The 27,329-nt window shown below is 44.5% G+C and overlaps 1 protein-coding gene across 1 annotated transcript in view; it reads left to right on the plus strand.

Moving 5' to 3' along the window:
• The window catches only part of LOC120931544 (mucosa-associated lymphoid tissue lymphoma translocation protein 1 homolog), a 110,423-nt gene extending 86,069 nt beyond the window's left edge, over positions 1–24,354 (plus strand). Inside the window, exons 12-17 of the mRNA XM_040343101.1 lie at positions 242–316; positions 4,210–4,337; positions 9,382–9,522; positions 13,666–13,817; positions 23,485–23,604; positions 23,694–24,354. Of these exons, the coding sequence (XP_040199035.1) occupies positions 242–316; positions 4,210–4,337; positions 9,382–9,522; positions 13,666–13,817; positions 23,485–23,604; positions 23,694–24,011 (934 nt within the window). The 3' untranslated portion in view covers positions 24,012–24,354. The remainder of the gene's footprint in view (positions 1–241; positions 317–4,209; positions 4,338–9,381; positions 9,523–13,665; positions 13,818–23,484; positions 23,605–23,693) is intronic.
• The last annotated feature ends 2,975 nt before the right edge of the window (positions 24,355–27,329 follow it).

Below are 27,329 nucleotides of genomic sequence, written 5' to 3' on the forward strand. Positions count from 1 at the left end.
AGGTTGTGTAATTCAAAAGTCAGGTTTCTTTGTCCTATTCATCTCAAGGTTCCCTTTTTTATTTTTTCCATAATTCCCCATCCTACTATCCCATAGTCCATAATTCCACACCTGGGTTTGTTACCACATTGGGCCAAGTTGTCCCATTCCAGAGGCTTGTGAGCAACTTTGCTTGTTACACAAATGCTTACATAAATGCTTTGATTTTCTAGCACATTTTAATATCACTTCTCTTCCATAGGTATAATTCTGACTGTGCAGTATCTACAGTGACTCCTCTGAAGCCCCTAGGGAACACTGTTTATGGATATGCCACGTAAGTCATTTCGTTTGCTATGGTATGCAGTGTTGGTTTTAGATAGGTGGTCAAGTTGTTCTGCTTCAATGTTTCTATAGCAGGCCATAGAGAATAGTGTCATTAAGAACAAAATAGAGGAAGCCAAAAAATCTGATAAAACAAACAGCCCTAACAAGGCCTTAAATCAGTCATAATATACAGTATAAGTCAACTGAAAAAAGGTGACAGTTATTACACTTAGGCCTCGTACACACGGCCGAGGAACTCGACGTGCCAAACACATCGAGTTCCTCGGCCAGTTCAGCACTGAAGCCGCCGAGGAGCTCGGCGGGACGAGAGCTCCCATAGAACAACAAGGAAATAGAGAACATGTTCTCTATTTCCTCGTCGAGCTCCTCGTCGGCTTCCTCGGCCGAAAGTGTACACACGACCAGTTTCCTCGGCAGAATTCAGCCAGAAACTCGGTCGGAAGCTGAATTCTGCCGAGGAAACTGGTCGTGTGTACGGGGCCTGACACTTATATCCCGTACACACGATCCGAATATCGTACAAAAAATGGCATCCGAGGAAGAATCATACGATAATCTGATCGTTAGTACAGAGCTTTCGAGAGCCGATCATGACAGTTCATCCGATATTATTTTATCGGACATGCACAAAAATGTTCCACTTACGATACCAGATCGTACGATCTTCGTTTAGTCAGTACAATTGTCGTCCAAAAATACAATACAAATACATTACAACACATGACATCACTACATATTTTTTTTTCTGTCGTACGAGAATTTTCATGACTTTAATAACCTATTTAATTTCTACTTGCGACTATTAAGCGATTGTACAATATTCGGATCGTGTGTACGGGGCATTAAGCTGCCCATAGATCGAAATTTGACTGGTTCAACAGGGACTGGACAAATTTCAATCCATCTATGGCTGGTACATTTGATAGAAGTCGATCATTAGATTGATTTTGTCAAACGAGAATGTTAGAAATCTTTTGTTAATCAGTGGCTGCAGCCACTGATCAGAAAAAACAAGGAGAACCTCCTCAAGGGTGGGACTTTTAAAGTGACACAAACAAATGGAGTATAGAAAAATAAGTATTTATTGAGTATAGAAAGAAAGACATAATAGTGTCATGAAAGAGATATAAAAACAACATATGAGTGGTATACAAAGCCAACTTATACACAGTAATAGACAAACATACGACCACTCTCAGTCCAACCCAGCCACTGATCAGTGTATTCTGACAACTGAGGAGTCCCGCTGTCAGAATATATAATCCCAATAGGCAGGATTCCCCTATCCACCTCACTCGCATGGATGAAGGAATTTGTTTGTTTGTTGTTTTCGATCATTCAGTCATATATTACTAGCTTAAGGTCCAGACGAGTGGTCTTATCAGGTCCACCTGTCTATTTTTCAGGCGGACCCGATCAGACCTTTTATTCCCCTCTATGGAACGGTGGATGTAAATGGACTTGTGTCCGTTTACACCTGCCTACCTCCAATTCGATCTGATCTTGCAAAAACAAATAGAAGGGGATCCATTCCCCTCCGTCTGGCTGGATCAGAGGGCAGTTGGATGTAAACGGACAGCCAGCCTGTTTACATCCAGATGCCCATAGAGCAGAGCGGGCTGTGTTAGTGTCTGCTTGGCATAAGTACATGGACCTGTCATCTGTCCATTCTGCTCAGCTCTGCAGGGGATCTAGCCCGTGTTTGTAGACCTGTCCGTGTTACTCTTGCCCTCAATGCCTTCTGCAAGCCCCGAGTTGCATTTCTTCATATGTGAGCTAACACAAGTTCCTGTGTGCACAGCACAGGAACAAACAGAAAACATTTCTTAGAAGTTGTATATACTTTCTCCCTAAATTACTTTTCTGTTAGCCTTCTAACCTTGCATTTGATGCTGAGCTCTTACCACAATGGGTGGTTTAGCTTTCATGTGTATATCTGCAGCGGTTGATAAGTTTCACAAACCATGTTTGTTTCTGCTAAGTGGAAGTGGTGCTTCCTCTCTTCCTATGTGGTCAAAGCTTCTGTTACTTTTATTACTGGTTGGTTCCGCAAAAATTAACCTGAGCATGTTAAACAGCTAACTTATTTCTGGGTGCTAAAATGGTTTGCCAGCTTTGTTATACTGAACTCTCCATTTTCACATAAGGGCCCTTTCACACGGGGCGGATTAGTAATGATCGGCCTCTGTGTGTCCGTCAGCTCAGCGGGAACCCTCCGTAAAATCCCCGCTGAGCCGTCGGCTGACACTGTGCAGGGACCGCCCTGTCTTTTCTTCACTCTCCCCTATGGGGGGATCGGATGAACACGGGCCGTGTGTCCGTGTTCATCCGATCCGATCTGCAGACGGAAGAAAAAATAGGATTTTCTTCCGTCCGCAAAATCGGAGCTTTGCGGAGGCGGGTGATTACGGGTGTCATCCGCTGACACCCGCAATCACATAGGGACCAATGTATGTCCCGTTTTCATCCGCAAACGGATGGATGGAAAAGCGGACATACGGTCCGCACATGTGAAAGGGGCCTACCAGTACTAAGAAATATACACGGGGGGCAATTTTAGTAAAACAAAAAGCAAATTGATTTCCCTAGTGACTAGGATTTATTTTTTATTCTCTAGGACACTTACTATCTGCAGTGGGAATTAGTACTTGGGACAAGGTCAACCCTTTCGCTGCTAGAGCCGTTTTTGCATACATCTTGAAGATTACACAAAACCCCCAAACATTATGTTTTCTGAAAGCAGACACCTTAGAGAATGAAATAGCGATAGTTCATATTTTTTATGCCACACGATATTACTGCAAAGGTCTAAGAAATTCAAAATTTCTGTAAAAAACACACTAACGTGAATTTTAGGGCAAACGAATGCAATAAATTACCCATATTTTTGGTAAAATATAAAAGCACCCACCCCCCATGTTGAGGGCATGTGGCCTGGTATGGTCCAGTGGGGGGGGCACCCCCCCCCCCCTTTCGTGACCTTCCGGCTGCATGCTCGGATAAGGGTCTGGTATGGATCTTGGGGGAACCCCCACACCATTTTTTTGGTGTGGGGGGTTCCCTTTAAGAGCCGTACCAGACCGAAAGGTCTGGTATCGTCTTCGGGGGAACCCCATTTTGGTGGGGTTCCCCTTCAAGATTCTCAGCACACAAGCCGCACCGCAAGTCGGATCATCTTGATCTAACTTCTGGTGCGACTTCTATTCAAATCAATTGGCTCCCATAGGGAACCATTGATTTTGAATAGAGACAGAGAAATGCAGCTGAAAGCTTTTTTCCTGGCATCGGTACTAGCTTTACAGCTTGTTTTTTTAAACGCCCGTGGGCATGAGGCCTAAAGACCTGTACACACGATCGGATATCTGATGGAATCTAATCCGATGGATTTTTTCGTCGGATATCCGATGAAGCTGAATTTCATCAGTCTTGCCTACACATCATCGGTCAAAAATCCGTAAAACACTACGACATGCTGAGAAAACATGCTGAGAAAAATGAAGTTCAATGCTTCCAAGCATGCGTCGAATTGATTCTGAGCATGGGTGGATTTTTGACCGATGGACTTCCACACAGACGATCGTTTTTTTCTATCAGTTTTTTTCTCCATAGGAAAAATTTAAAACATGTTCTATTTTTTTTCACCAATGGAAAACAAACCGATGGGGCCCACACGATCGGTTTGTCTGATTAAAACGGTCAATCGGTCCGTTTTCATCAGACAAACCGATCGTGTGTACAGGGCTTAACAGTTTACTACCTGATTTCAGTTCTTCCCTGAAATACTGTTTAATATATATTATTTGCATTATTAATAATATTTCTATTCCTGGTGTATAATATGTTACAAAATTTCAGATTTTTTTTTTTTACCTACATAAACAGGAGTGAGAATGCAGAAGCCTATGAAGTTCAAGATGAGGAATTCAGCTCTGGGATTTTTATGACATATCTGAAGAAGCACATTCTGAAGGAAAAGAAAGTTACTCACATGCTGGAGGATGTTCTTGAAGGTAAATCTTAGTGGGTGGAAGGCATAGTAATCGAGAGAAATAATTGTAATTAAAATTACAGAAACAAAACCACAGAATTGCTCTCTTCTTGTCTGCAACAAACATTAAAATAAACGTGTGCTTTGTCTATGCATGCCAAAGCAACAGATTTACTTTTTTTTGCCAGCCCCTGAAGCAATTAATACTCCTGTTTTCTTTGCACCACTGATCTCTTTTTTCTACAGAAAGCGAAGAGAGTTGTCTGGTGCTTGGATATTGGAAAGCATGCTTTCTATGTGATAGATACAAAAAAGAAAAAAAGGAGCAACAAAATAATCTATAAGGTATCCAATGGGTACCTCTAGTCACTTAACCACACACTATAAATATAGTGGGGCTCTATGGCCAAATATCAATGCCTAGAGGAAAAGGACAGCAGGTAGAGGAAACTACCATAAGGACCATAATAACATGCCGCTGAGATATAGTGACAAGCCCTGTACACACGCTCGGTTTTCACAGCGGTAAAAAGTCTGCAGTGAAAACCGAGGGGAAAGCCGAGAACCCGTCAGGAAAACTGCTATGGAGCTTTGGCCAGGAATCCTGGCCATGTGTATGCTCCATGGGCACTGCCTTGCAGTGTTTCCTATAGAGTATTAGTAAATTTGGCGGCAAAAAAAACGCCGGCAATCCCGACAGGGAAAAAAAGAGCAGGTTCTCTATTTTCCCGTCGGGATTCCCGTCTGTTTTCCTGACGGGAAAACTGCTAGGAAGCATACACACGTCTGGTTTTCCCAGCCAAAAGCTCTCTTGGCAGTTTTCCTGGCCGGAAAACTGGTCGTGTGTACAAGGCTTAAGAATGTAAACTAAACTGAATCTGTAAAAATACTAAATTTACTTTATCATACAAAAGTTAAGAAATCAATTTAATAAATACTTATACAGGAATCGTCCACCATCACCTATAAAAACAGACAACGTTGTCTCAAAAAAGCCAAAAAAGTGCATTAGACGCCACCCTCACATGCATACAGCCCAAGCATACTGGATAAACCCCACATGGGACAGGTAAACTATGATGAGATGACCGTATGTATATTTTCCACCTGAGAAATCACAACAAAGTAGTGCAGCAGAAACAGGGATAATGGACAAAGCCTACCAACTTGGACAGTTTCCAGGCCAACGTAGGTCAATAGTTTACTAAAACTGCTGCATCATCATAGTATAGACTCCCTGGAAAGAAAGTACCATGGACATGAGGAAAACAGGTAAGGTTGACAGTTCCTATAAATGACAGGATCATGCCAAGGGCTAATGCCTATCAATAGATCCCCAGCTTGAGGTAAGTGCAACATACAACCTATAGTGAAGGCAGTTAGTGTCGATATACAGCTGACCTGAAGGGAAACATAGCTGTAGAAACCTCATATAGGGTCACTGTTCCATGGGTACATATGAAGTAGAAGTGTGGAGGAACAAAGGCAACAGGCAGCTAGGCGACAGCAGAAGACAGGTAGCAGATAATGGCAAGAACTTGATGCCATGCAGGTGTGCATCAGGTGTCACTAGCCACGTCCTTTACACCCTCAACCTAACTCAGAAAGAAAAAGGACCTAACTCTTGTTAAGTGAGTCTGTGGTGTCAGTAAGGGGTTTTCAATGTCTGTCTACCGGTACCTACAGCATAAAAATACATAGGCATACATAGAAGCGAAAGCCTGAACATCTTCTCAGTAACCAAAGCGGAGAGGAACTGGTGTCCAGTAAAATACTCCTTAGGGAATCAATATGTGTGAGGCCAATGCTCCACAGTATCATCAAGCACAGGGAGCAGAATAACTTTCCTGAGGCAGGAAGGACTCCCATCCGTTCTCATTGGTGATGAAACAGTAATATCTCAATAATTTCAAACAGAGCCTGACCCAGGAGACCCGTCAAAGGTGAGATTTCACAACTGAAGGTGAGGCTGCGTAGATACACCAGGCACTACCTGGCCCATTGAAGCAGGCATATTAGACTGTTCGGGAATGAAATCTTCAACAACGGAGATAATGGCTTAAGTAGGGTGATAAGAAATTGTGGAAAGGGTGAATGGTCCCGCTGCACTTAACACCTAACAGGAAGGAGAGAAAGAGCACTAGGTCTAACACAAGAGTCCAAACACTGAAGAGTTTTAGGTTCACCTGTAGGATACCCAGGGACAGGTCCAAAAGACCCACTGAGAGAAAGACCCTCTGGAGAGCGGTACAAGGTACTGCTGGGGAACTAGGATATTCCAAGGAAAAGGAAACTCTTTGAAATAGAAACAGGTGGCCTGGAAAGGGTCCAGCTCTAGAACCCTAGCTGACACAGGTTTCAAGCAAGAGGTCCAGGAGTGAGAGGAATGCAAGGGAACCAAGGGAGGTGCAGCAGTCAGTGCAAATGCACAAGGAAAGGCAGGAGGCACAACCAGAGAGCGATGACACCAAGGTATTAGCTTCCAAAGGGGCGCTCTTTGCACCTAAATACCCTAAAGGTAAACTTTACCTGGGCCCAGAATGATTCACAAACAGGCCCCACTTGTAGAAGTGTAAATTAATCTTCATGTGGAAGGTTTGTCAGCATCATTGTAAAGTAACTTCCGTCTACGGTCTATGCCATCTTTGAACGGGGACCCGAGCCACACTTCCCATCACGGAATCGGAACGGTGGGCTCCATTTACAAATAAGCAATGCTGTACACACCAGGTGCCAGGTAAAAACCAGCACTATAACAAGGGAGAGTTTCTCTTACCATTTATTTATTAAACTCCAAAAAAGCGGTTCTACTCTATGGGCTTCCTTCTTATTGTTTCCCTCTGAATGGTATTATCAAATTTTCAACATCACACAAGTTTAACACAAGGAGTAGTGGGTTTAAAGGGGACACTTTTTTTTCCCTTCACCATCCCCCTTGCCCCCCTTTTTTTTTGTGGATTGAGAGAATTTTGGAACTATGGGCCATATTCTGAGTAAATATCCGCCTGCTTCGCTTAGGGCACTTACACTCCGCTGTCCCAACTTACTGGAGCAGGTGTTGTATTCCCCAACCACTTGCTCCATAAGTTGGGACAGCGGAGTGTAAGTGTCCCGGCGTAGCCTGGCGGATCTCCAAGGGGGCGGCTTCTATTCAAATGAAGCGCGCCCCCGATACAAAAGAACTGGGCATGCGCCGGGCTGCAAAAAGCCCAGTGCGCATGCTCCAGTTCTCGGCGGAAAACGTCAATGACGCCGACGTGTGCGTCATTGACGTAAAGTCGTATTCAAGAACGACTTACGTAAACGACGTATCCGACGAAAAAACACGACGGGGACCCGACGCCATCCGTAACATGGCCTACGCGAGACTTGCGGAAACTTACCCCTCATATAGCAGGGGTAAGTTTCCGCTTACGCAAACGACGTTAGCGACGGTTACGCGACGCGAACTCGTTCGTGAATCGGCGTAGAAGGATCATTTGCATATGCAAATGACTCCTTCATGTAAATGCCATCTAGCGGCGGCCGGCGTCATTGCATTTAAGATCCGCCAGTGTAAGTGACTTACAGATGGCGGATCTTAAGTGTATCTATGCAAAAATGATTCTAAGAATCAGGAGCATAGATACACGGGTCAAAAAAGGGAGTTACGACGGTGTATCCTGAGTTACTCCATCGTAACTTTACTCAGAATATGGCCCTATATGTATATGAAGGAGTGTTTCAAATGTTTTTGTAGTATGCATATTCTAGGAATGTTACATGTATATGTGATTTAGAATTTTATGTCCTTCTAAAGGAAAATTATTAAAAAAGATTTTAAAACAATAAAGGGGACATGCCCACCAAGCACATCCGACCATACTAAGGATAGTTGGCCACATGCACTTTTGGAACCAATCACCAAGGGCCGGATTCAGATAAGTTAGCGGATCTGATTTACGATCCACCGCCGCAAGTTTTTGAGGCGAGTGCTTAATTCAGAAAGCACTTACCTCAAAACTTGCGGCGGCATATCGTAAATCCCCCGGCGGAATTCAGGGGGAGTGTACTATTTAAAGCAGGCGCATCCCCGCGCCGATCCAACAGCGCATGCGCCGTCTGCAAATTTTCCCAGCATGCATTGCTCCAAAAGACGTCGCAAGGACGTCATTGGTTTCGACGTTTAGGTAAATTACCGCCAGAAAAAGCCGTACGCAAACGACGTAAAAAAAAAGCGATGGGCGGTCGTTCGTTTCTGAATCGGCGTAAATTCTCATTTGCATATTCGATGTGTAAAAGACACGAAAGCGCCACCTAGCGGCCGGCCTGGAATTGCAGCCTAAGATCCGACGATGTAAGTCACTTACACCTGGCGGATCTTAGGGAGATCTATGAGTAACTGATTCTATGAATCAGGCGCATAGATACGACCGGCCGGCCTTAGAGATACGACGGCGTATTTCCTATCTGAATCTGGCCCCAAGTCTAATACTTTATTTAGAACACCTGCATTTTCATGTCGTGTATGGGACTTTATATATTGTTTTATAGTTTGTTCACATTTTAATTAGGTGTAAAGCACCTTATATAGCATTAATATTTTTTTTAGCACAGGAATTGATATTTGTGACAAGCGCTGTACAAGTAGCCAATCAGCTGTGCTGTAGTGCAAGGTGCATGCTTACAAGAGGAGACCGCAGAAAGACAAGCGCATGAGTGTGCTATCTCTCCTTTTGCTAGTGAAAGTGAAACTGCAGCAGAGAAAGTCAGGTTGCCTTCCATGCTAGACAAAACTGTGCTGTGTAAATCACAGGATTGGATGAACAGAAGAACAAATCATTTGTGTATTTAGATGTTTGCCTGGATTTCAGTTTTAAAAATTGCTTACGTAATCACAAACAAATAGGGATTTTAATGAGATGATCAATGTTCACAACAAGTATACAAACTCGGGAGCAGTTGAACATTTCTTGAAATTAACAAAACTTTTCTATCTGGTGACGGCAAAAGAACTCAAAGGACAGGAATAGTGACATGTTTGTAACTGCATCTTCTTCTTCTTTTTTTTTCTGTACAACTTGAAGACATTGGCAAAGACCCTCTGGTAATTGGCAAGCAAGTTATGGAAATACGGCACTCCCTCAAAGAGTGCAGAACTCTAACTGACAAGATTTGCTGCTCAGCCAGTGAACCACTCGATAGGACGGTGTGGGATCACCGAAGCAGTAAGTAGAGGAGATGGTGCCCTCTAGTGTCTGCACTATATAATACCTCACTGTATTCTATATAAACTGCCAAAACCACTCATCCTGTGGCCATTTATGATTATGTTTTAATTGGTTCATATAGTTCAGTAATAATTGTGCTTTCACTTTTAGAACCCACCGGGAAAAAAGAAGCTAACACTTTGAACATCTATAGTCACTGTAGAAAAGTATCACTATTGTCATTTCACAAGAACACAGGGCCAGATTCACAAAAGAGATACGACGGCGTATCTCCTGATACGCTGTCGTATCTCTGTGATCCGCCCGTCCTAACAATGCGGCTGATTCATAGAATCAGTTATGCATAGATAGCCCTAAGATCCGACAGGTGTAATTGACTTACACCGTCGGATCTTAGGATCCAATTCTTGGCCGGCCGCTAGGTGGCGATTCCATTGCAGTCGGCGTAGAATATGCAAATGACTACTTACGGCAATCCACGAAGATACGCGCGTTCGTTGCAATCTCTTACGTCGTCGTTTTTCCCGTCGCAAACTTCCGCCTGCTTTATCATGGCTTATCTTTAGAACAGCCAAAGTATGGCCTTCATTCCCGCGTCAAATTTAAAATTTTTGTTTGCGTAAGACGTCCGGGAATACGAAACGACGTAACGCACGTCGCCGTTCAAAAAAACCGTCGGGGCGCCGTAATTTCGTGCAAAGCACGTCGGAAATTTCCCAACGGAGCATGCGCAGAACGTTTGGCGCGGGAACGCGCCTAATTTAAATGGTGCCCGCCGAATTGAAAACTTGCGCTGAGCGGATTTACGTTACACCGCCAGTTTACAGGTAAGAGCTTTGTGAATCAGGCACTTACGCTGTAAACCTGCGGCAGTGTAACGTAAATGGGATACGTTACGCCGCTGCGGCGTAACATATCCCATAATGTCCATTATGTCATGTTGCCTCGGCTATCATTCTACCAGTTTCTATCCTCTAATGCCTTATGCCCTGTACACATGATCGGAATTTCCAATGGAATTTTCCGTCTGAATTCCGTTCAAGCTGTCTTGCATACACACTATCAGACCAAATTCCCACCGTCCAAAACGCGGTGACTTAAAACACTACGAAGAGCGAGAAAAATTAAGTTCAACACTTCCGAGCATGCGTGTTTTTTTCAACACAGACGATCAGAATTTGTTCTATTTCTAAACTCCGACGGAAAAAGTCTGATGGGGCCCACACACGGTCGGAATATCCGATGAAAAAATTCCGTCTTACTTTTTTCATCAGATGTTCCGATCGTGTGTGCAAGGCATAACTCTAGATCAGCTACTAATTGGAATGCCACTACTAAATGAACTAAAAAAAGCGTGAAACAATAGTTACCTGTTTTCGATGACTACAGTTAGGCTAGCCTTACAAAAATCTTTTTTCAAAGAGTGGGTTGAACGAAAAAAAAAATGAACTGCTTCCCCCAGTTACACATTCGAGGTGGATGGGGGAATACTCCTGCTGTGCTGTCATGTTCTGATGGCAGGAAAACTTTTCCGCAGTCAGAATACACTGATCAGTCCAGCCAGCTATGACCCGTGGTTCTGATCATTCAGGAAAAACCCTCCTGAACTGGCCAAATTTCGATCCATATATGTCCGTCTTTAGATTGAGCAATTGCAGTATGTTTATGAACTTCTCCCGTTCAACTGTGCTTGAAGGAGAGTTTCAAAATTTAGGAAAGCTTTAAAGGATAAGTTCACATTTTGTAACATGTTACATCCATGCTCAGGGTGTAACATGTAACATGTTACAGATGCACCGGCCCCCTCTCCCCCATTCTGACAGCTAGTGGGGGATCTTCTCCCCTTGCTAGTTGTCACACTCTAAAACAAATGCGGTCTAGCAGTTCTCTGCCCGCCCACCCGGACTCGTCATCCATTCACAGTGTTGTGTAAATGGAAAAACTACAAGGTCTGGCAGCCTTTACAGCTGTTGGTTCATTCTGTCTTCCTGTCAGATATCTGCTTGCCCGAATGGGATGTAGAGAAGCAGAGACCTGCATGGCACCAGCGAACTACTGATCGCTGGTGCAATGTTTTACAGCCTCAAAAAAAAGCATGTTTTACCTGCAAAAAAAGTGCATATATTATGTTTTTCTAAAAAGTGAAATTATCCTTTAAATGAACAATAGCCGTTGTTATTATTATTACTATTTTTATTCAAGATTGATATAGCACCAACACCAACAGTTTGCACAGCACTTTACAATATAAAGGGAGACAGCACAACTGGATACCATTTAAGACCAGAGAGTTAGGAAGACACTGCTCGTGAAATCTTACAACCAAGGGGGATGTACATGATAAAAAAAAAAGGTAGAACTGTGAGGTTCATGGAGATAGTAAAAGTTTGGTTTTTAGGTTAAGGCAGGATAGGCTTTCCTGAAGAGATGAATTTTCAGGGATTGACTAAAGGTGGCTAGAATAACAGATAGCTGGGCAATTTGGGGTAGGGAGTTCTAGAGGATGAGAGAGGCTCTGTAGGTAAGCATTTGAGGAGCTGATGAGCGAGCTAGAGATCAGGAAATCTTGGGAGAAGCAAAGAGTGGTTTGGGTGATATTTGGCACCTTTAAGGGGGAGGGGGTGCAGATACCTGTCTAAGACAGGTATTCGCACCCACTTCTGGGCATAGACTCCCGTGGGAGTCACGTCACTTCCAGTAACCCCCGTTCCCCCCGCTGTTTCCTGGGAAACACACTGTTCCCAGGAGAGAGCGGGGATCAGTGAGGACGGGCCGCGCCACCCCATGCATGCGCAGTAGGGATCTGGGCAGTGAAGCTGCAACGCTTCACCTCCTGATTCCCTCACCGAGGATGGCGGCGGCAGCATCCGAGACACGAGCGATTGCTCGGCCTCGGCTGCCGACATCGTGGGCACGCTGTACTTATCCATGACATTCACCGTGACCAGTTGGGAGTTGTTGCAGCACATAGTTGATTTAGTATGGTGTGTGAAAGAAATATACTTCATCTCTCCATATACCCATCTCCACCTGTCTGCACCCCTCTTCACCTCTCTCTGGCCCCTCTCTTCCTTGGCAGTATAGCAGAATGAAAGATATTCTGATCAGTTATTATTAAAATGTGCTGTGAAAATTCTGCTTTCACACACCTGTAGAAACTAGGGCAGTGCTTCTAACGAGGTGGTTGCCATTTTATGTTTGCAAGCCATGAACTTCCTGAATTAAAGCTAATAAAACACTGACTTTCAAAAGCTCAGTTCCAGCGTGGTAACCAAATTCGTAGAAGCAGCTTTAGCTGTTATTATGCTTCCTAAAATTGGTAGGCTCAGCAAACAAAAAATACCACATAATGACTGATTCCCGGAATATGCTTGGTTTTATGAGGTTTATAAGAACCGAACAGACTTGTAACAAAGCTTTGATTATAGATTTTTTTTTCATGCGGCAGACTTAGTTTGTCTGTGATGTTCAGAAAATTAAACATGTTTGTTTGCATATACTCTTATCTAGAGCAATTGCTTTAAGCGTATTGTCTTTACTATCTAACTAGGGCCACCATCAGGGGGGTACAGGCATTACACCTGTAAGGGGCCCGATGGTCCCCAGGGGCCCGGCTGGCCCCCCTCCGTTTTTTATTTTTTATTTTTTGTGTTACACCTGTAAGGGGCCCGATGGTCCCCAGGGCCCCTTACAGGCCCGGCTTGCCCCCTCCCGTTTATTTTTTATTTGTATTTATTTATTTTTTGCATTACACCTGTAATGGGCCCAATGGTGCCCAGGGCCCGCTCCTTACAGGCCTGGCCGGCCCCCTCCTGTTTTATTTTTTTATTTATTTTTTTATTTATTGCATTACACCTGTAAGGGGCCCGATGGTCCCCTGCTTATTATCTCGTGTCAGGAGAAAAGAGATTACACTTGTTTTTTTTTTTTCGTCAGAACCACCCCCATTCCTCTGCTCTGGGGGGGCCCTGCCATAACTGTGTAACGGGCCCCAAAATTTGTGATGGCTGCCCTGTATCTAACTACTGTATTTTGAGGGATATTTGTGGTAGTAGAATGTTGTCTCATCAGATAGACACTTGGCAAAATGGACTGATGTTCCGGAACTTGTAACAGTCTATGACCTGTCCTGTTTTCCAGAAATCCCCAAACAAATGGTAAAGTTCTCATGCGGAGTTGAAGCGGAACTAAGATTCAAAACTGTGTTCTCAAACCTCATTCATACTTTTGCAAAACTGACAAATATTCCTTCTCATCTAACCGACATCAAGATTATTCTTTACAAACCTTCCGTAAGTAATCATTTCACTTTATCGTGATCGAAAATACCTGAAAATAACTGAATTTGTAAAAGGTGCAATTTACATTTCTAACGAAGACATATAAATGCACAAAATATAAATAGCTACCAATATGGATACTAAATCAAGTATCATTATAGAATGTTTACCTATGCAAATGCATTTAGCAATCAGGTTTTTGGCCTTTTCTCATCAGCTGTGGTTTCAGGGGATGCAGGATTCTTTCTTTTTCATTTGAATTCAATAGATATGCCTTTATTTTTCCTTAACCTATGTAATAATAATCTTCTTTCCTATGTAGTTCATAACTATCTCATTGTGGGCAATTCTTATTTTTATTCCAGTCCCATTGGGTAGGGAGCAAATGCAATACATTGTGTATGCGGGGCAGTTACTACCACTAGGAAAACTAGGCAGTCACCTAGGGTGAAGTCACAGCCCAGGGGAGTAGATAAGGGGGGAGTCAGGGGGGGTCCAAACCCCCCCTCCCCAAAGCACCCATCAATGGTGCCGTAACTAGGCTACTGTATTTGCAAGACTACCAGCTACAGAAAGCTGCACAGCCTGTTTTCTGATGTCACAAGGGAGGGACATTTGAGAAAAGTTCAGTTACATATTGACTAAGTAGGCAGCAGGGAGGCGGTGCAACCTCTAGCCTACAGGTTGTACTGCCTCCTCAGCCAATGGGTACACAAGTTCACTCTACATCACTGCAAGTAAATCCCGCAGGCTTCCTGTAGTGCAGGTGTGGAATCGAGCAGGCGGCAGCTCTGATGAGGGAGCCTGTGACTCCTTTTAAAAACAGCCATTTAATGCCACCCATTTTCCTGTCCTTTGTAACAGGGTGAAAGTAACCTGATGCCTGTGCAGCATAGGTGTCAGCTTACTGTCACCATGTTAAAAGAATATTGGTGGCATTACAATGGCTGTACAATGGGTTCACACTAGCCAAAACTCTAAAAAGCAGTCCACAGTGGATTGCTTTTTAAAGTGTTAACCACACTTTAAAAAGTGGCTGCTGTCAGGTGTTCAGGAGGTGATCCTGTCTCCCCCTAAATGCATGTTTTTTTTTGTTTTTGTGTTTTTTTGTGCCAAAATACAGTTTATATTGTGCTAATACATCACGACCACAAGCCAAGTTTTAAATTTTGAAGTTCTATTTTTTCTGAGGGGGGGGGGGGGGGGGGTGCAAGTAGATGATCTTGCCTAGGGCGCAACATAGTCTAGTACTGGTCCTGTGTGTGATGGGGAGTTGTTAGAAAAGCGGTTAATCAGCTATGTGTATTACAACATAAGTGTGTAAAGCAGCTGCATTGATAAATGCACATTTTTGGATCGTGTAGCAATGTGACATACCGGCAACACTGTATCCTGGCCTAGGCCAAAAGGGCAGCACATAAAGAGTCCCCACCGGCTGGCGCTACACTGTTAGTGTAGTGACAGTCTTATGGGGTGGACCGGGCAGAAAGGCAAATTTTGGCAAAACCAATTTGCAGCTATTGAATTGGGAGCTGCGATTAAACAAAAAATACAAGAAAAAGCATGGAAAGAAAAATAAATCGCGCTGACCCCCTAACCCTGTGATATAATTAATAAATTGGAAAGATAAATAAATCACCCCAAAAATTATATATACCCAAAACCAGGTTAGTGATAAACAATAATAAACTTGTGTCAATTGTGTACAATTCCCTTAATTCAAAAGGTGATGAACGTGAAACTAAACTTATTATATTAATATTGACCATTCAAAAAAATTCCTAAAATTGTGTATAGTCCATAAATAATTAATAATAATGAACACCAAACAATGAACACCGGGGGGCGTGGCCAGGCAGCGTATGTAGCCGGACGCAGCTGAAGTGAGCTCCGCCGAGAATCCTGGATAAACTCCTGGGGAAGTCACCGCACATTGACCCAAGGCACACGGTTGTGCCCCTCACGTTACCTGGATCACACCCATACCTTTTCCGGCGCTCCGGTCCCACGATGTCGTCCAGCAAGAAGCAGCTGGTGAACAGATCCGCAGAGCACATGTCCCAAAATGGCGCGTACGCAGGCCGCACGGCCAAGGAGAAGCACCGCGAGGCGGCGGAGAAGTTGTTCTCCAAACCACCACCGAAAGATCAGGTGGCCTCCTCCAGCTCTCCAGAGGACTCGCCGGGTGGAGGATCCGAAGCGGACGATACAGTGCCCTTGGAGGACTCGGTACAGGCCGGCTTGATATGGGACACAGTGAGTACTCCTAACCCGGAATCCACTAGGCCCCAAACCCCAGTGAGCCCTGCTACAGAGGGGGAGCCCACCCTGAGGGACATATTTGCCGCTGTAACATCCTGCAATATGTCTATCACGGCCCTTACCACGGAAATCAAGGGGATGAAGTCTGAGATCTCCTTTCTCAGACAGGACGCTCAGAAGCTGAGGGAGAGGGCCTCCGCTCTGGAGGAGAGGGTGAGCACCATTGAGGATGACTTGGGGCCTATGCAGAGGGATCTCTCCTATAACAACCATATCATTGAGCAGCATTCCTCTCGTTTAGAAGAATTAGAGAACAGGATGAGGAGAAATAATGTGAGGGCTATAGGCCTCCCTGAAAAGCTGGAAGGGAAGAACCCTGTGGAATTCATTGAGAAATGGCTGATCGCTGCGTTCGGGAGGGAAGCATTCTCCCCCATGTTCTCTGTTGAACGGGCTCACAGGGTGCCGTCCAGACCATTGCAGCCCGGTGCTCCACCTAGACCCTTTCTGTTTAAGCTCCTGCACTATCGGGACAGAGATGCCATTTTATATAATGCTAGAATTAATCCGGCTGCCCTAAAAATGGACAATACCAAAGTGTCCTTGTTCCCGGATTTCTCAGCTGAATTGCAGAAAAAGAGGGGCAAGTTTATGGATGTTAAACGTCGTTTGAGAGGCCTTGAATTGAAATATGCTATGCTGTACCCGGCCAAACTGCGAGTGGAGGTGTTTGGCACTGTGCAATTTTTTGAGTCCCCTAATGCTGCTGCACAATGGCTAGACCGAGAGGAACAGTCGATCAGGGAGGCTAGGGGTAGACGCCCCGCAGACTGAAGAGGAGAACTATTCTTACAAGACGAACCCGGGTTATACTTTCCACGTTACTCGTCGCAAGGCGGTCACTGTTCACTTTGGTGGCTGTGGGCTAGAAGTTGGCTGTTGAGAAGTTTTAAGACGCTATAAAGTGCACTTCCACTGTTGCCCCCTGGAGGGCTTTGTTAGGCCCTACCTAGATCCGTTGACTGAAGTCATCCGGGCCCTGTTGGCCGAAATGCATTTGACCCAATTGAAAGTGGATTCTACCACGGCAGCCCCCATGGATGCCCCCGTATGTATCCAAGTTAACTTTTTGTGCTATCTGATCATGGTCCATAAGACTACTGTTCTACTATGCCCAAACCGTGATATGTGCCTGCCTAGTTCTCCCAATATCTTGAGCCCCCCGGACATACTTCTTGCCCTTTGGTTTGCCAATTGCCTTTGCTTGTATCATAATTGTCGCTTATACATGTTACTATGTTATGATCCTGCTAATATGTTGTATGGTATGCAATGTCAAGGGTAATGAGATGCTTATCATGGAATGTTCGTGGCCTAGGTGCCCCGGTTAAACGCCTGGAGGTGATGCGTACCATCAAGAGGTTGGGCGCGGAAGTGATCTGTTTACAGGAGACTCATCTCCCAGCGGGGTCCACACTAAAATTAGCACCAAGGCAGTTTTGCCATCAGTACCACTCCACCCATACCGTGTACTCACGCGGAGTGAGCATAATGATTAGGCAAGGCACACAATACACGTATATTGATGCCAAGATTGACCCCGAGGGTAGATACGTCTTCCTATATTGCTCCCTTTATGGGATGAAGTGCGTGTTGGCGGGGGTGTATATCCCGCCACCGTTCTCATCCTACGTTATAAAACTGCTGGTTGAATTTATATCCTGTCTCCCTGGTATTCCTGTGCTGGTCCTCGGGGACTTTAATAATCTCCTAGATTTTGAGAAGGATAGGCGAGGGTGTACAGGGGGGGGGGATGTACATGGGAGGAAGGGACCTACCCCTTTCGCTCGGTTGGTCACTGAACTGGGATTAACAGATGTATGGAGAATGCACAACCCCGATGCAAAGGTATTCTCCTGCCAGTCAGCCTCGGTGGGGGGGCTATCCAGAATTGACCTGGGCCTGGGGAATGGCCCGATGTTGCCCATGGTCAAGTCATCCCACTATCACCCGAGACACACTTCCGATCACTCTCCGTTCACGGTGGATTTAGGCCTGGGGTTGGAAAGGGGGAATAGCCTATGGAAGCTCAACCCGTTCTGGCTGTCTCTTATGTCAGAATCTGACCCACTCCCATTACTACTAACTAACTTTTTTAAGGATAACATAGGCTCCACTACTCTACAAGTTGTGTGGGACTCTGCTAAGGCATATATGCGGGGCCAGCTTATCAGAGCCATTAATGAGATTAAGTCTAATACTAAGGAATGGGAGACTCGAGTCTTGGCAGATGCCCAACGCTCGGAAGCAGACTATATAGCGGACCCCTCTGATAATAACAGGAGGAGCTGGCTAGCAGCACAGACCATGCTCAAGAACCTCTCACTGCAGCTCGCCGAAAATAAAAGGTTTTTTCTGCAGCAGAGACATTTTGAGGAAGGGGAAAACACCGGCCACTTGCTGGCGATTTTGGCTAAGTCACAGCAACCGCCTTCACAGATAATTGAGGTTAGAAATACTAGGGGGGAGGCGTGCCACTCCACACAATCCATCATTGAATGCTTTAAAAGCTTTTTTCAGGATGTTTATACATCGAAGGTTAGCCCCACTGTAGCCCAGATACACGCATTTCTGGATAAATACCAGATGCCGTGTCTCCCAACTGCGGAGATGGCCTTGCTTAACGCCCCTCTTACCAGGGAAGAGCTGCTGGAAGCATTGGCACTAGCACACAAAGGGAAGGCACCTGGGGCTGACGGGCTTCCGTCTGAAATCTACAGTAAGTACTCGGAACAACTCATTCCAATTTTACTGAAGGTCTACAACACTGCTCTTGAAACTGGACGGCTCCCACCCTCCATGGATGAGGCTCTTATAGTGGTCCTGCTGAAGCCGGGGAAGGACCCTCTTTCCCCGGACTCATATAGGCCAATATCCCTATTGACATTTGACGTGAAACTATTGGCTAGGGTGTTAGCTACTAGGTTATCTAAGTGTATCCACCTAGTGGTGCATAGGGATCAATCTGGATTCATCCCTACTAGATCAACCGCACAGAACTTACGCAGGCTGTTCCTTAACTTACAAATACCAGTGGATAACCCGGGTAATAGGGCCATCTTCTCCCTAGACGCCGCCAAGGCATTTGACAGTGTGGAGTGGCCATACTTATGGGAAGTGCTAGATAGATTTGGTGTGGGTCCTTCCTTCCTGAAGTGGGTCCAATTGTTGTATAGCTCCCCGAGGGCTAGAATGAGAATCAATGGTGAAGTTTCAGAATCTTTTCGGTTGTTCAGGGGGACTCGGCAGGGGTGCCCACTCTCTCCCCTGCTGTTCGCCTTGGCACTGGAACCTCTGGCGATTCATATGCGTGCCTCGCCGGGCATAACTGGTTTTTCCAGGGGTGCCGGGCGAGACGTCATATCCTTGTTTGCGGACGACACCTTGATTTATCTAGGAGACACGGGCGAGTCACTGAAGAACGCGATGTCGTTAATCGCGGACTTTGGGGGCCTGTCCGGGTTCAGCATCAATTGGAATAAATCAGTTCTCATGCCTTTAGACCCGATAGTGAGCCCTCTCCCTGAATGTGCTAAGGATGTATTGGTGGTGAAAGAATTTAAGTATCTGGGGATACAGGTCACTCCCGACCCCACGCAGTTCCTTCAAATGAATCTGACCCCACTATTGACGCGGTTTAGACAGAAATGCGCGGTTTGGAAAAAACTCCCCCTGTCGGTTACGGGTAGAGCTAATCTTATTAAGATGGTGTGGGCCCCGCAGCTCCTGTATGTCTTCCACAATTCTCCAGTCTGGATCCCGCATAAATGGTTCGCACAGATTGATGCCCAGTTCAGGGATCTGATCTGGGGCGGAAAGGTTGCTAGAATTAGCCTCAAAACACTGCAGCTTGCTAAAGATCAAGGGGGCATGGCGGTTCCGCACGCTAGGTACTACTTTGTAGCATCACAGATACAACATTTGGGACATTGGGGAGAGATAGATGAGGGGGACCCTGTACGGACACCACTAATACCCAAGGGATCTGTTCTCCCGGCGGTATCACATCTAGAAGCAGGGCTATCGCACTTGGACCAATCGCTACCCACTGTCACCTTGCTGAATACCCTATGGAAATATATAAGGTCCGCATTTAATATTAAAGGAGTGTGCCCCTTTACTCCCATTTGGAAGAACTCCAACTTTCGGGAACTTTCTAAGTTAGGGGGTTTCAGGCAATGGACCGAGGCGGGAATTCACTACATCGCCCAGCTGTACGCAGGATCAGTTCTAAAGTCCTTCACGGACCTGGGAGATGAGTTCCCATTAGCTAGAACACAGTTCTACAAATACCTACAGCTAAGACACGCTATCCAGAGTGAGAGTAGGCTTTCCCCCCTCTTGTTAGTGAAACACCCCCTCCATACTGACGTTCTAGTGAATAGAGACAAGAAGGGTATGATCTCACAGGTTTACTCCAGACTGATTGGTATCACCCATGACGCTACGACATTGCCATGCAGAAAGGGGTGGGAAAAAGATTTGGGACCCATAGACGGGGATACATGGGAAATATGCTTGACCTCCGCCCCTTTGGTATCGGTATCAGCACAACACAGACTGTCACACTTATTTCTGCTCCATAGGGTGTATAGGACACCTACTCGTCTATTTAAGTGGGGTCTGAGAGACTCTCCACTATGCCCAAAATGTAACGCGCAGGAGGGGGACTTGCTACATATGATGTGGAAATGTCCGAAACTTTTTAGATATTGGCAATACATCACAAACACTATATCACAGGCATATGGCTTTCCGGCACCGCATGATCCAGTGGTATGTCTCCTTGGAGCACTGGAAGTGCCCTCTCTCTCCCCACATGGTCACACGGCCGTACTTCGGCTGCTTTATGTGGCCCGGAAGGCCATTGCTAGATTCTGGATCACCCCCAGGGTACCTACAGAAGGACTTTGGGTGAAGATGGTAAACAGCATGTTGATAAGGGAGAAAATTACATATCAGCATAGAAATGCATCAAAGAAGTTCTATTCCTTATGGCAGCCTTGGCTAGACACCCCTGGGCTGGGTCCGGCGGAGTTGGTTATGGATAGACTTTTACAGGGCTAACAGGTAGTACTGAGAAATGAGGTAGGACAAAAATCAACTGAGAGGTATACAATAAGTTGTACTATGGATGGGGGTCCAGGTTTATAGTACGTTGTGTTAACAGTATGACAGGATTTACACTAAAGGCGTATGGGCGCATAAGAAAGACAACTGTAATATTTGGTTAGACCGTGTGTTTAAAGTTAAGCGGGAGTTCTCTTTTTCTTAGTCATAATGTTCTAAAGACACGTAAACATACCCAAGTTTGCCTAGATAAAGTGCGTAATTTCTGCTTGTATCCTTGATCTTTGATTAATATCCTACTATTATGGAATTGTATGTTTATTTTGTCTCAATAAAATATTTTTCTTGATTAAAAAAAAACAATGAACACCAGTGCTTAGTGCAAAAAAAAAGTCCATAAGTTGATAAACTATCGGGTCCAAAAATGTGATGAATCCTCCACCAATCAGCAGAAATTACTTCTTACCAGCTTGCTATGATCCCCTATGACGGAGGATCACTATGTGCATGTAATCAAGATTCTCACTATAGAGAACAGCCACAGCAAATCGGATCTTTAGGCAGTAACTCTCATCCAATGGCGAACAGGAATCATCAGTAGATGTAACCAATATGTAAAAAATGATAAAGGCGCCACATACTGCGTTAAATGTATACAAAGATTTATTAACAGGCAAATTAGTCTAGCGCCCCCATAAAGCAGCCGCACTGCTTTCGGTATGCGGGCAGCCAGCATTTTGCAACTGGGAGGGGGCGGTGCTTCTAATTTTGATTGTCCTATCATCCTGGACCAAAAAACCTTCCTCACTGTGCTATGTATTTTCTGCTGCACCATTGGCATGGTTATATCTTCTTATTCCCCTCCATAAAATGTGAAGAAGAACTATAGGAACACTTTTTACCATCCCTGTCCCATTGCAGAGATTTCCCTTCACTTCCTGCCCCATAGCCAAACAGGAAGCAAGGAAATCTATGCAAATTAAGGGACTCCATTGCCCCCCCCCCCCAGGCCCTCAAAACTAGTGTCCCCACTCGAAATGTTCAGGGCGGGTCTTAAACAGCAAGGGGTGTGGCCTTGACAGGAAGTGGTGGGTCATATTTAAAATAGGGGGTGCACAAGTTTAGTCAGGCCTAGGGCAGCACAAAATCTAAATACACTACTGCATACCGGCCCTGGTTAGTGGATCTGTTCTTTACCATTAGACAATGTTTAGTTTTTTCCAAGCTTGTAGCCAATAAATTCATGCACTTCTTAGTAACAGTGCCACCTGTTGGATTAGGCAAGACATCACAAGACACACTGGAAACTAATGCCCTGTACACACGATCGGTTCGTCTGATGAAAACGAACTGATGGATTTTTTCATCAGATATCCGATGAAGCTGACTTTCATCAGTCTTGCCTACACACCATCGGTTAAAAATCCAATTGTGTCCAACGCGGTGACGTAAAACACAACGACGTGCAGAGAAAAATTAAGTTCAATGCTTCCGAGCATGCGTCGACTTAATTCTGAGCATGTGTGGATTTTTGACCGATGGATTTCCCCACAGACGATCGTTTTTTTCTATCGGTTTTTTAACCATATGAAAATTTTAAAACAGGTTCTATTTTTTTTTCACCGACGGGAAAAAAACTGATGGGGCCCACACACGATCGGTTTGCCCGATGAAAACGGTCCATCGGTCCGTTTTCATCAGACGAACCGATTGTGTGTACAGGGCATAAGCAGGAGAGCAGCTGACTCAAGTATGTTGCCCAAGCTGAGTTAGTTCAGGACACGTGCAAACTGTAAATTTTTGTAAATATTATACAGTATTTTTACATATATAAGTGTGCATAAATTGGTAGATGCTATGTAAACAACCGCATAACATAATTTGCTGAGGAAAACAAAATTTGCTTTGCAGCCAAAAAAATTATAATTCCTTCTCCTGACATTGGATTTTGTAGATCCAGAAGTTTCTCTTTACCCCTCTGCTTCGCACTCCAGAATTAAATAAAAAGTGATAAAATTGCTAGCCCTTCTGCCAAAGCAGACCACACATACAATTTCTTCCTGTGGGTAGAACACTATACTTATAAGAGTTTATGGAGAAATGCCGCAATGTCACCTCTCCCTGCCCTTTACAATAAAATCTGATACTAAAACATCATGATCTGTCTCTGCTCGATATATCCACTCGTGTCTCCTTCTGCTCGATATATCCACTCGTGTCTCCTTCTGCTCGATATATCCACTTGTGTCTCCTTTTTTAAGACCTCTATATACTGTGCTTTCTATAGGACATGGCAGATCAATCAAACGCATGCAGACGTGACCCCTTAGATTCTCTGGTGGCTCTGCAGGATGATGGTGAAGAAGCAGACTGCATGCTCAGGCTTTCTAACCTTCAGAAATGCCAGGTAAGTCAATTTTTAACACTCATCACTTTATCAAATTTTTCTTAAAGACAATGCTAATCATTTATATTTATATTTTGTTTTATGTGCAGAATGACATCATCATAAAGCTCGATCTGCATTTCACAAATCTTGATGGTGCCAGAATTCAGGAGAGTTTGGAGCATGTGATCCCCAAACCATGGATTGCTAAATTATTTAACAGGACAAATCCACTGTGTTTCATGAGAAGGCATAAAGCTGAAGCTCCAGAGAGCATGCCCACCATGGAAACCCAGCTCACTACAGACTCCTTGGACTCGCAGCCTGGAGCACATCTCATAGATGCTGGGGAAATGCCCATTAGTGGTCAATCAAAATCCAGCAGTGAGCCTGAAGAGAACGATGAAAGTGATATATTACCTATCTAATGAAGAATGCATTAGAACATGAGGAATTGTATGTTATACTTCCATTCAGAAGCCGATTCATTTCTGGATGGTCCTTTAGAGTTCACAGACTGCAAAGCTGCACATGAATTCAAAAGACGCTTTGTGACTTCATTTGCAGAAGACCAATATTTTGTATCTATAATTTACACATTCAGATGGTTGTTCTGATTACTTCTCTCTAGGAGAGATGGGAAATATTGTCAATTTATAACACTCTTAGCAAAGTTAAGAAAACATATATTTCAGACTTGTAGCTAGATTCAGTAAGAGTTAGGCCGGCGTATCAGTAGATACGCCGACCTAACTCGGAATCTGCGGCGACCTAAGTTTAAGTGTATTCTCAAACTGAGATACACTTAAACCTATCTAAGATACGACGGCTTGCGCCGTCGTATCTTAGGGTGCAATATTTAGGCTGGCCGCTAGGTGGCGCTTCCATTGCGGTCGGCGTATAATATGTAAATCACTAGATACGCCTATTCACGAACGTACGCCTGCCCGACGCTGTACAGATACGCAGTTTACGTAACGCATTATCAAGCCTAAAGTTTTTCCATCAAATAGCTGGAATAGTAATGTTAAGTATGGCCGTCGTTCCCGCGTCGAAATTCGAAAATTTTACGTCGTTTGCGTAAGTCGTCCGTGAATAGGGATTTACGTCCACGTCGAAACCAATAGGCCCGTGCGGCGTACGTTGCCGCAATGCAAACTGGGGTATGTAGGCCGACGGCGCATTCGGCGTTCCAAAAAAACATCAATCACGTCAGGTCAACCCAAATTAACATAAAACACGCCCCCTCAGCCTATTTTGAATTAGGCGCCCTTACGCCCGCCCGCTTTAGGCTACGCTGCCGTAACTTAGCAGGCAAGTACTTAGTGAATCATGTACTTGCCTCGCTAACTTACGGCGGCGTAGTGTAAACACGATACACTACGCCGCCGCAAAGTTAGGACGCCCTTTCTGAATCCAGCTATTGGACTACATATGCTGAGGAGCTGTACAACTTGACATACATCTGCTTCTGTATATGGTTATTGCCTAGCCCTAGTGCCTGATACCAAGACATCTACAGATCTCTGTAAAGTTGTCTGTCCTTATGCCGCGTACACACGATCGGAAATTCCAACAAGAAAACCGTGGATTTTTTTCTGACGGAATTTTGGCTCAAACTTGAGTTGCATACACACAAAATTCCGACCGTCAAGAACGTGGTGACGTACAACACTAGGACGAGCCGAGAAAAATGAAGTTCAATGATTCCCAGCATGCGTCAACTTGATTCCGAGCATGCATGTTTTTTTGTGTGTCGGAATTGCATACAGATGATCATGATTTCTGACAAGAACGTTTCCCGTCGGAAAATTTGAGAACGAGCTCTCATGTTTTTGCTATTGGAGATTCCGACAGAAAAAGTCTGATGGGGCCTACAGACGCTCAGAATTTCTTGTCGGAAATTCCTATTGTGTGTAAACGGGATTAGAAGGGAGTGGATATCTTTACACATGCACTCCACCACAGACTTTGACAGCTGTCATGTCCATTCAAAGGAACTGTTGATTTTAGTTGATTAAATCCTCCATGAGAGAAAAAACAAAGGTGGACAAAAGTTTAAAAGCAACTTAGAGAGCAGTTCACACAGGATTCTAAACTTTTTATTCTATACTTTTCTTATTCCCTTAAGCTGGCCATAGATGGTTCAAATCTCGTCCAGTTCTGCAGTAACTGACTGAAATTCCAACCATGTATGGGCATGCTGAATGTACCCAAGTTGATCAATCAATCAACTTGGGTACACCCAGCCTGCCAGATTTTACATGTAGTAATCACTGTGTTTTCCCAGCGGGGAAGGTTTCCCACTCCGGGGAGCTGCAGGAAAGAAAATTGCTCCATCTATGGGCAACCACTAAGCTGGACTGGATGATAGAGCAAGCTGGAAATGTATAGCAATCTAACTGGAGCTGTCTCCTACACAGTCTATACCCAGTAACAATTCAGGTTTTTATGTTGGCCACAAACAAAAAAATTCAGGTAATTTCATCCATTTTCTTAATCAAACAGATAATTGTAATCTATTAACAGTATGTTCAATAGACAATAGATGAAATGGTCAAAAATATTGATGGTAGGTTTTAGCATTTGGTTGTTTTTGAAATTGAAAGCTGGTTGCAATTTCCTGCACATTGATGTGGTTGACTAGCATCGTTTTTGAAATGTATTGCCAATGACAGACAAAGATGGCTAAGAATGTATCTTTAATTTTTGTTCACATGTATGTTTTCATCCAAATAGCATGTATAGAATGCAGTCCACGATGTATAAAAACTTGACGATAGACACACAGTAAAGTTGGCCATAAACATATTGGCCCAGATTCAGAGAAACTTACGACGGCGTATCTCCAGATACGCCATTGTAAGTCCGAATGAGCGACATCGTATGTATGCGCCTGATTCATAGAATCAGTTACGCATACATTCTGCCAAGATACGAGGGGCGTAAGTCTCCTACGCCGTCGTATCTTGGGTGAATATATACGCTGGCCGCTAGGTGGTGCTTCCGTTGATTTCCGCGTTGAATATGCAAATGAGCTAGATACGCCGATTCACGAACGTATGTGCGCCCGTCGCATTTAGTTACGTCGTTTACGTAAGACATACGCCGGCGTAAAAGATAAAGCATGTCTCTAGGTGGCACAGCCCATGCAAAGTATGGACGTCGGAATTCATTAGCATAAAACACGCCCACCTCTTCACAATTTGAATTAGGCGCCGTAACTTAGGACGCAAGTGCTTTGTGAATACAGCACTTGCCTCTCTAAGTTGCGGCGGCGTAGCGTAAATACGATACACTACGCCCGCCCACACTTACGCCGCCCTACGTGAATCTAGGCCATTGGGGTTATTTATGAAAGGCAAATCCACTTTGAACTACAAGTGCAAAGTGCACTTAAATTGCACTGAAAGTGCACTTGGAAGTGCAGTCGCTGTAAATCTAAGGGGTAGATCTGAAATGAGGGGAAGCTCTGCTGATTTTATCATCCAATCATATGTGTAACGGTCACCACCGTTTACGACCTTCCATCAACTATGACAGCTCATCTGACACACAGACAAACCAGCAGGCATCCAATCCATCCCATTTCCCCAGAATCAAGACGAGACACGCAGCTCTGTACTTGTTTCAAATGAAGACAATTTTAATGGTTTCTTCTCAGCTTATATACAGTACAAGGCATTAAAGGAACAATAAACTCCCCACCCACACACTAAGGCTAATTACTAAACATTACTTCATTA

The sequence above is a fragment of the Rana temporaria genome, chromosome 3, assembly GCF_905171775.1.
Source record: "Rana temporaria chromosome 3, aRanTem1.1, whole genome shotgun sequence".
In the NCBI taxonomy this organism is placed as follows: Eukaryota; Metazoa; Chordata; class Amphibia; order Anura; family Ranidae; genus Rana; species Rana temporaria.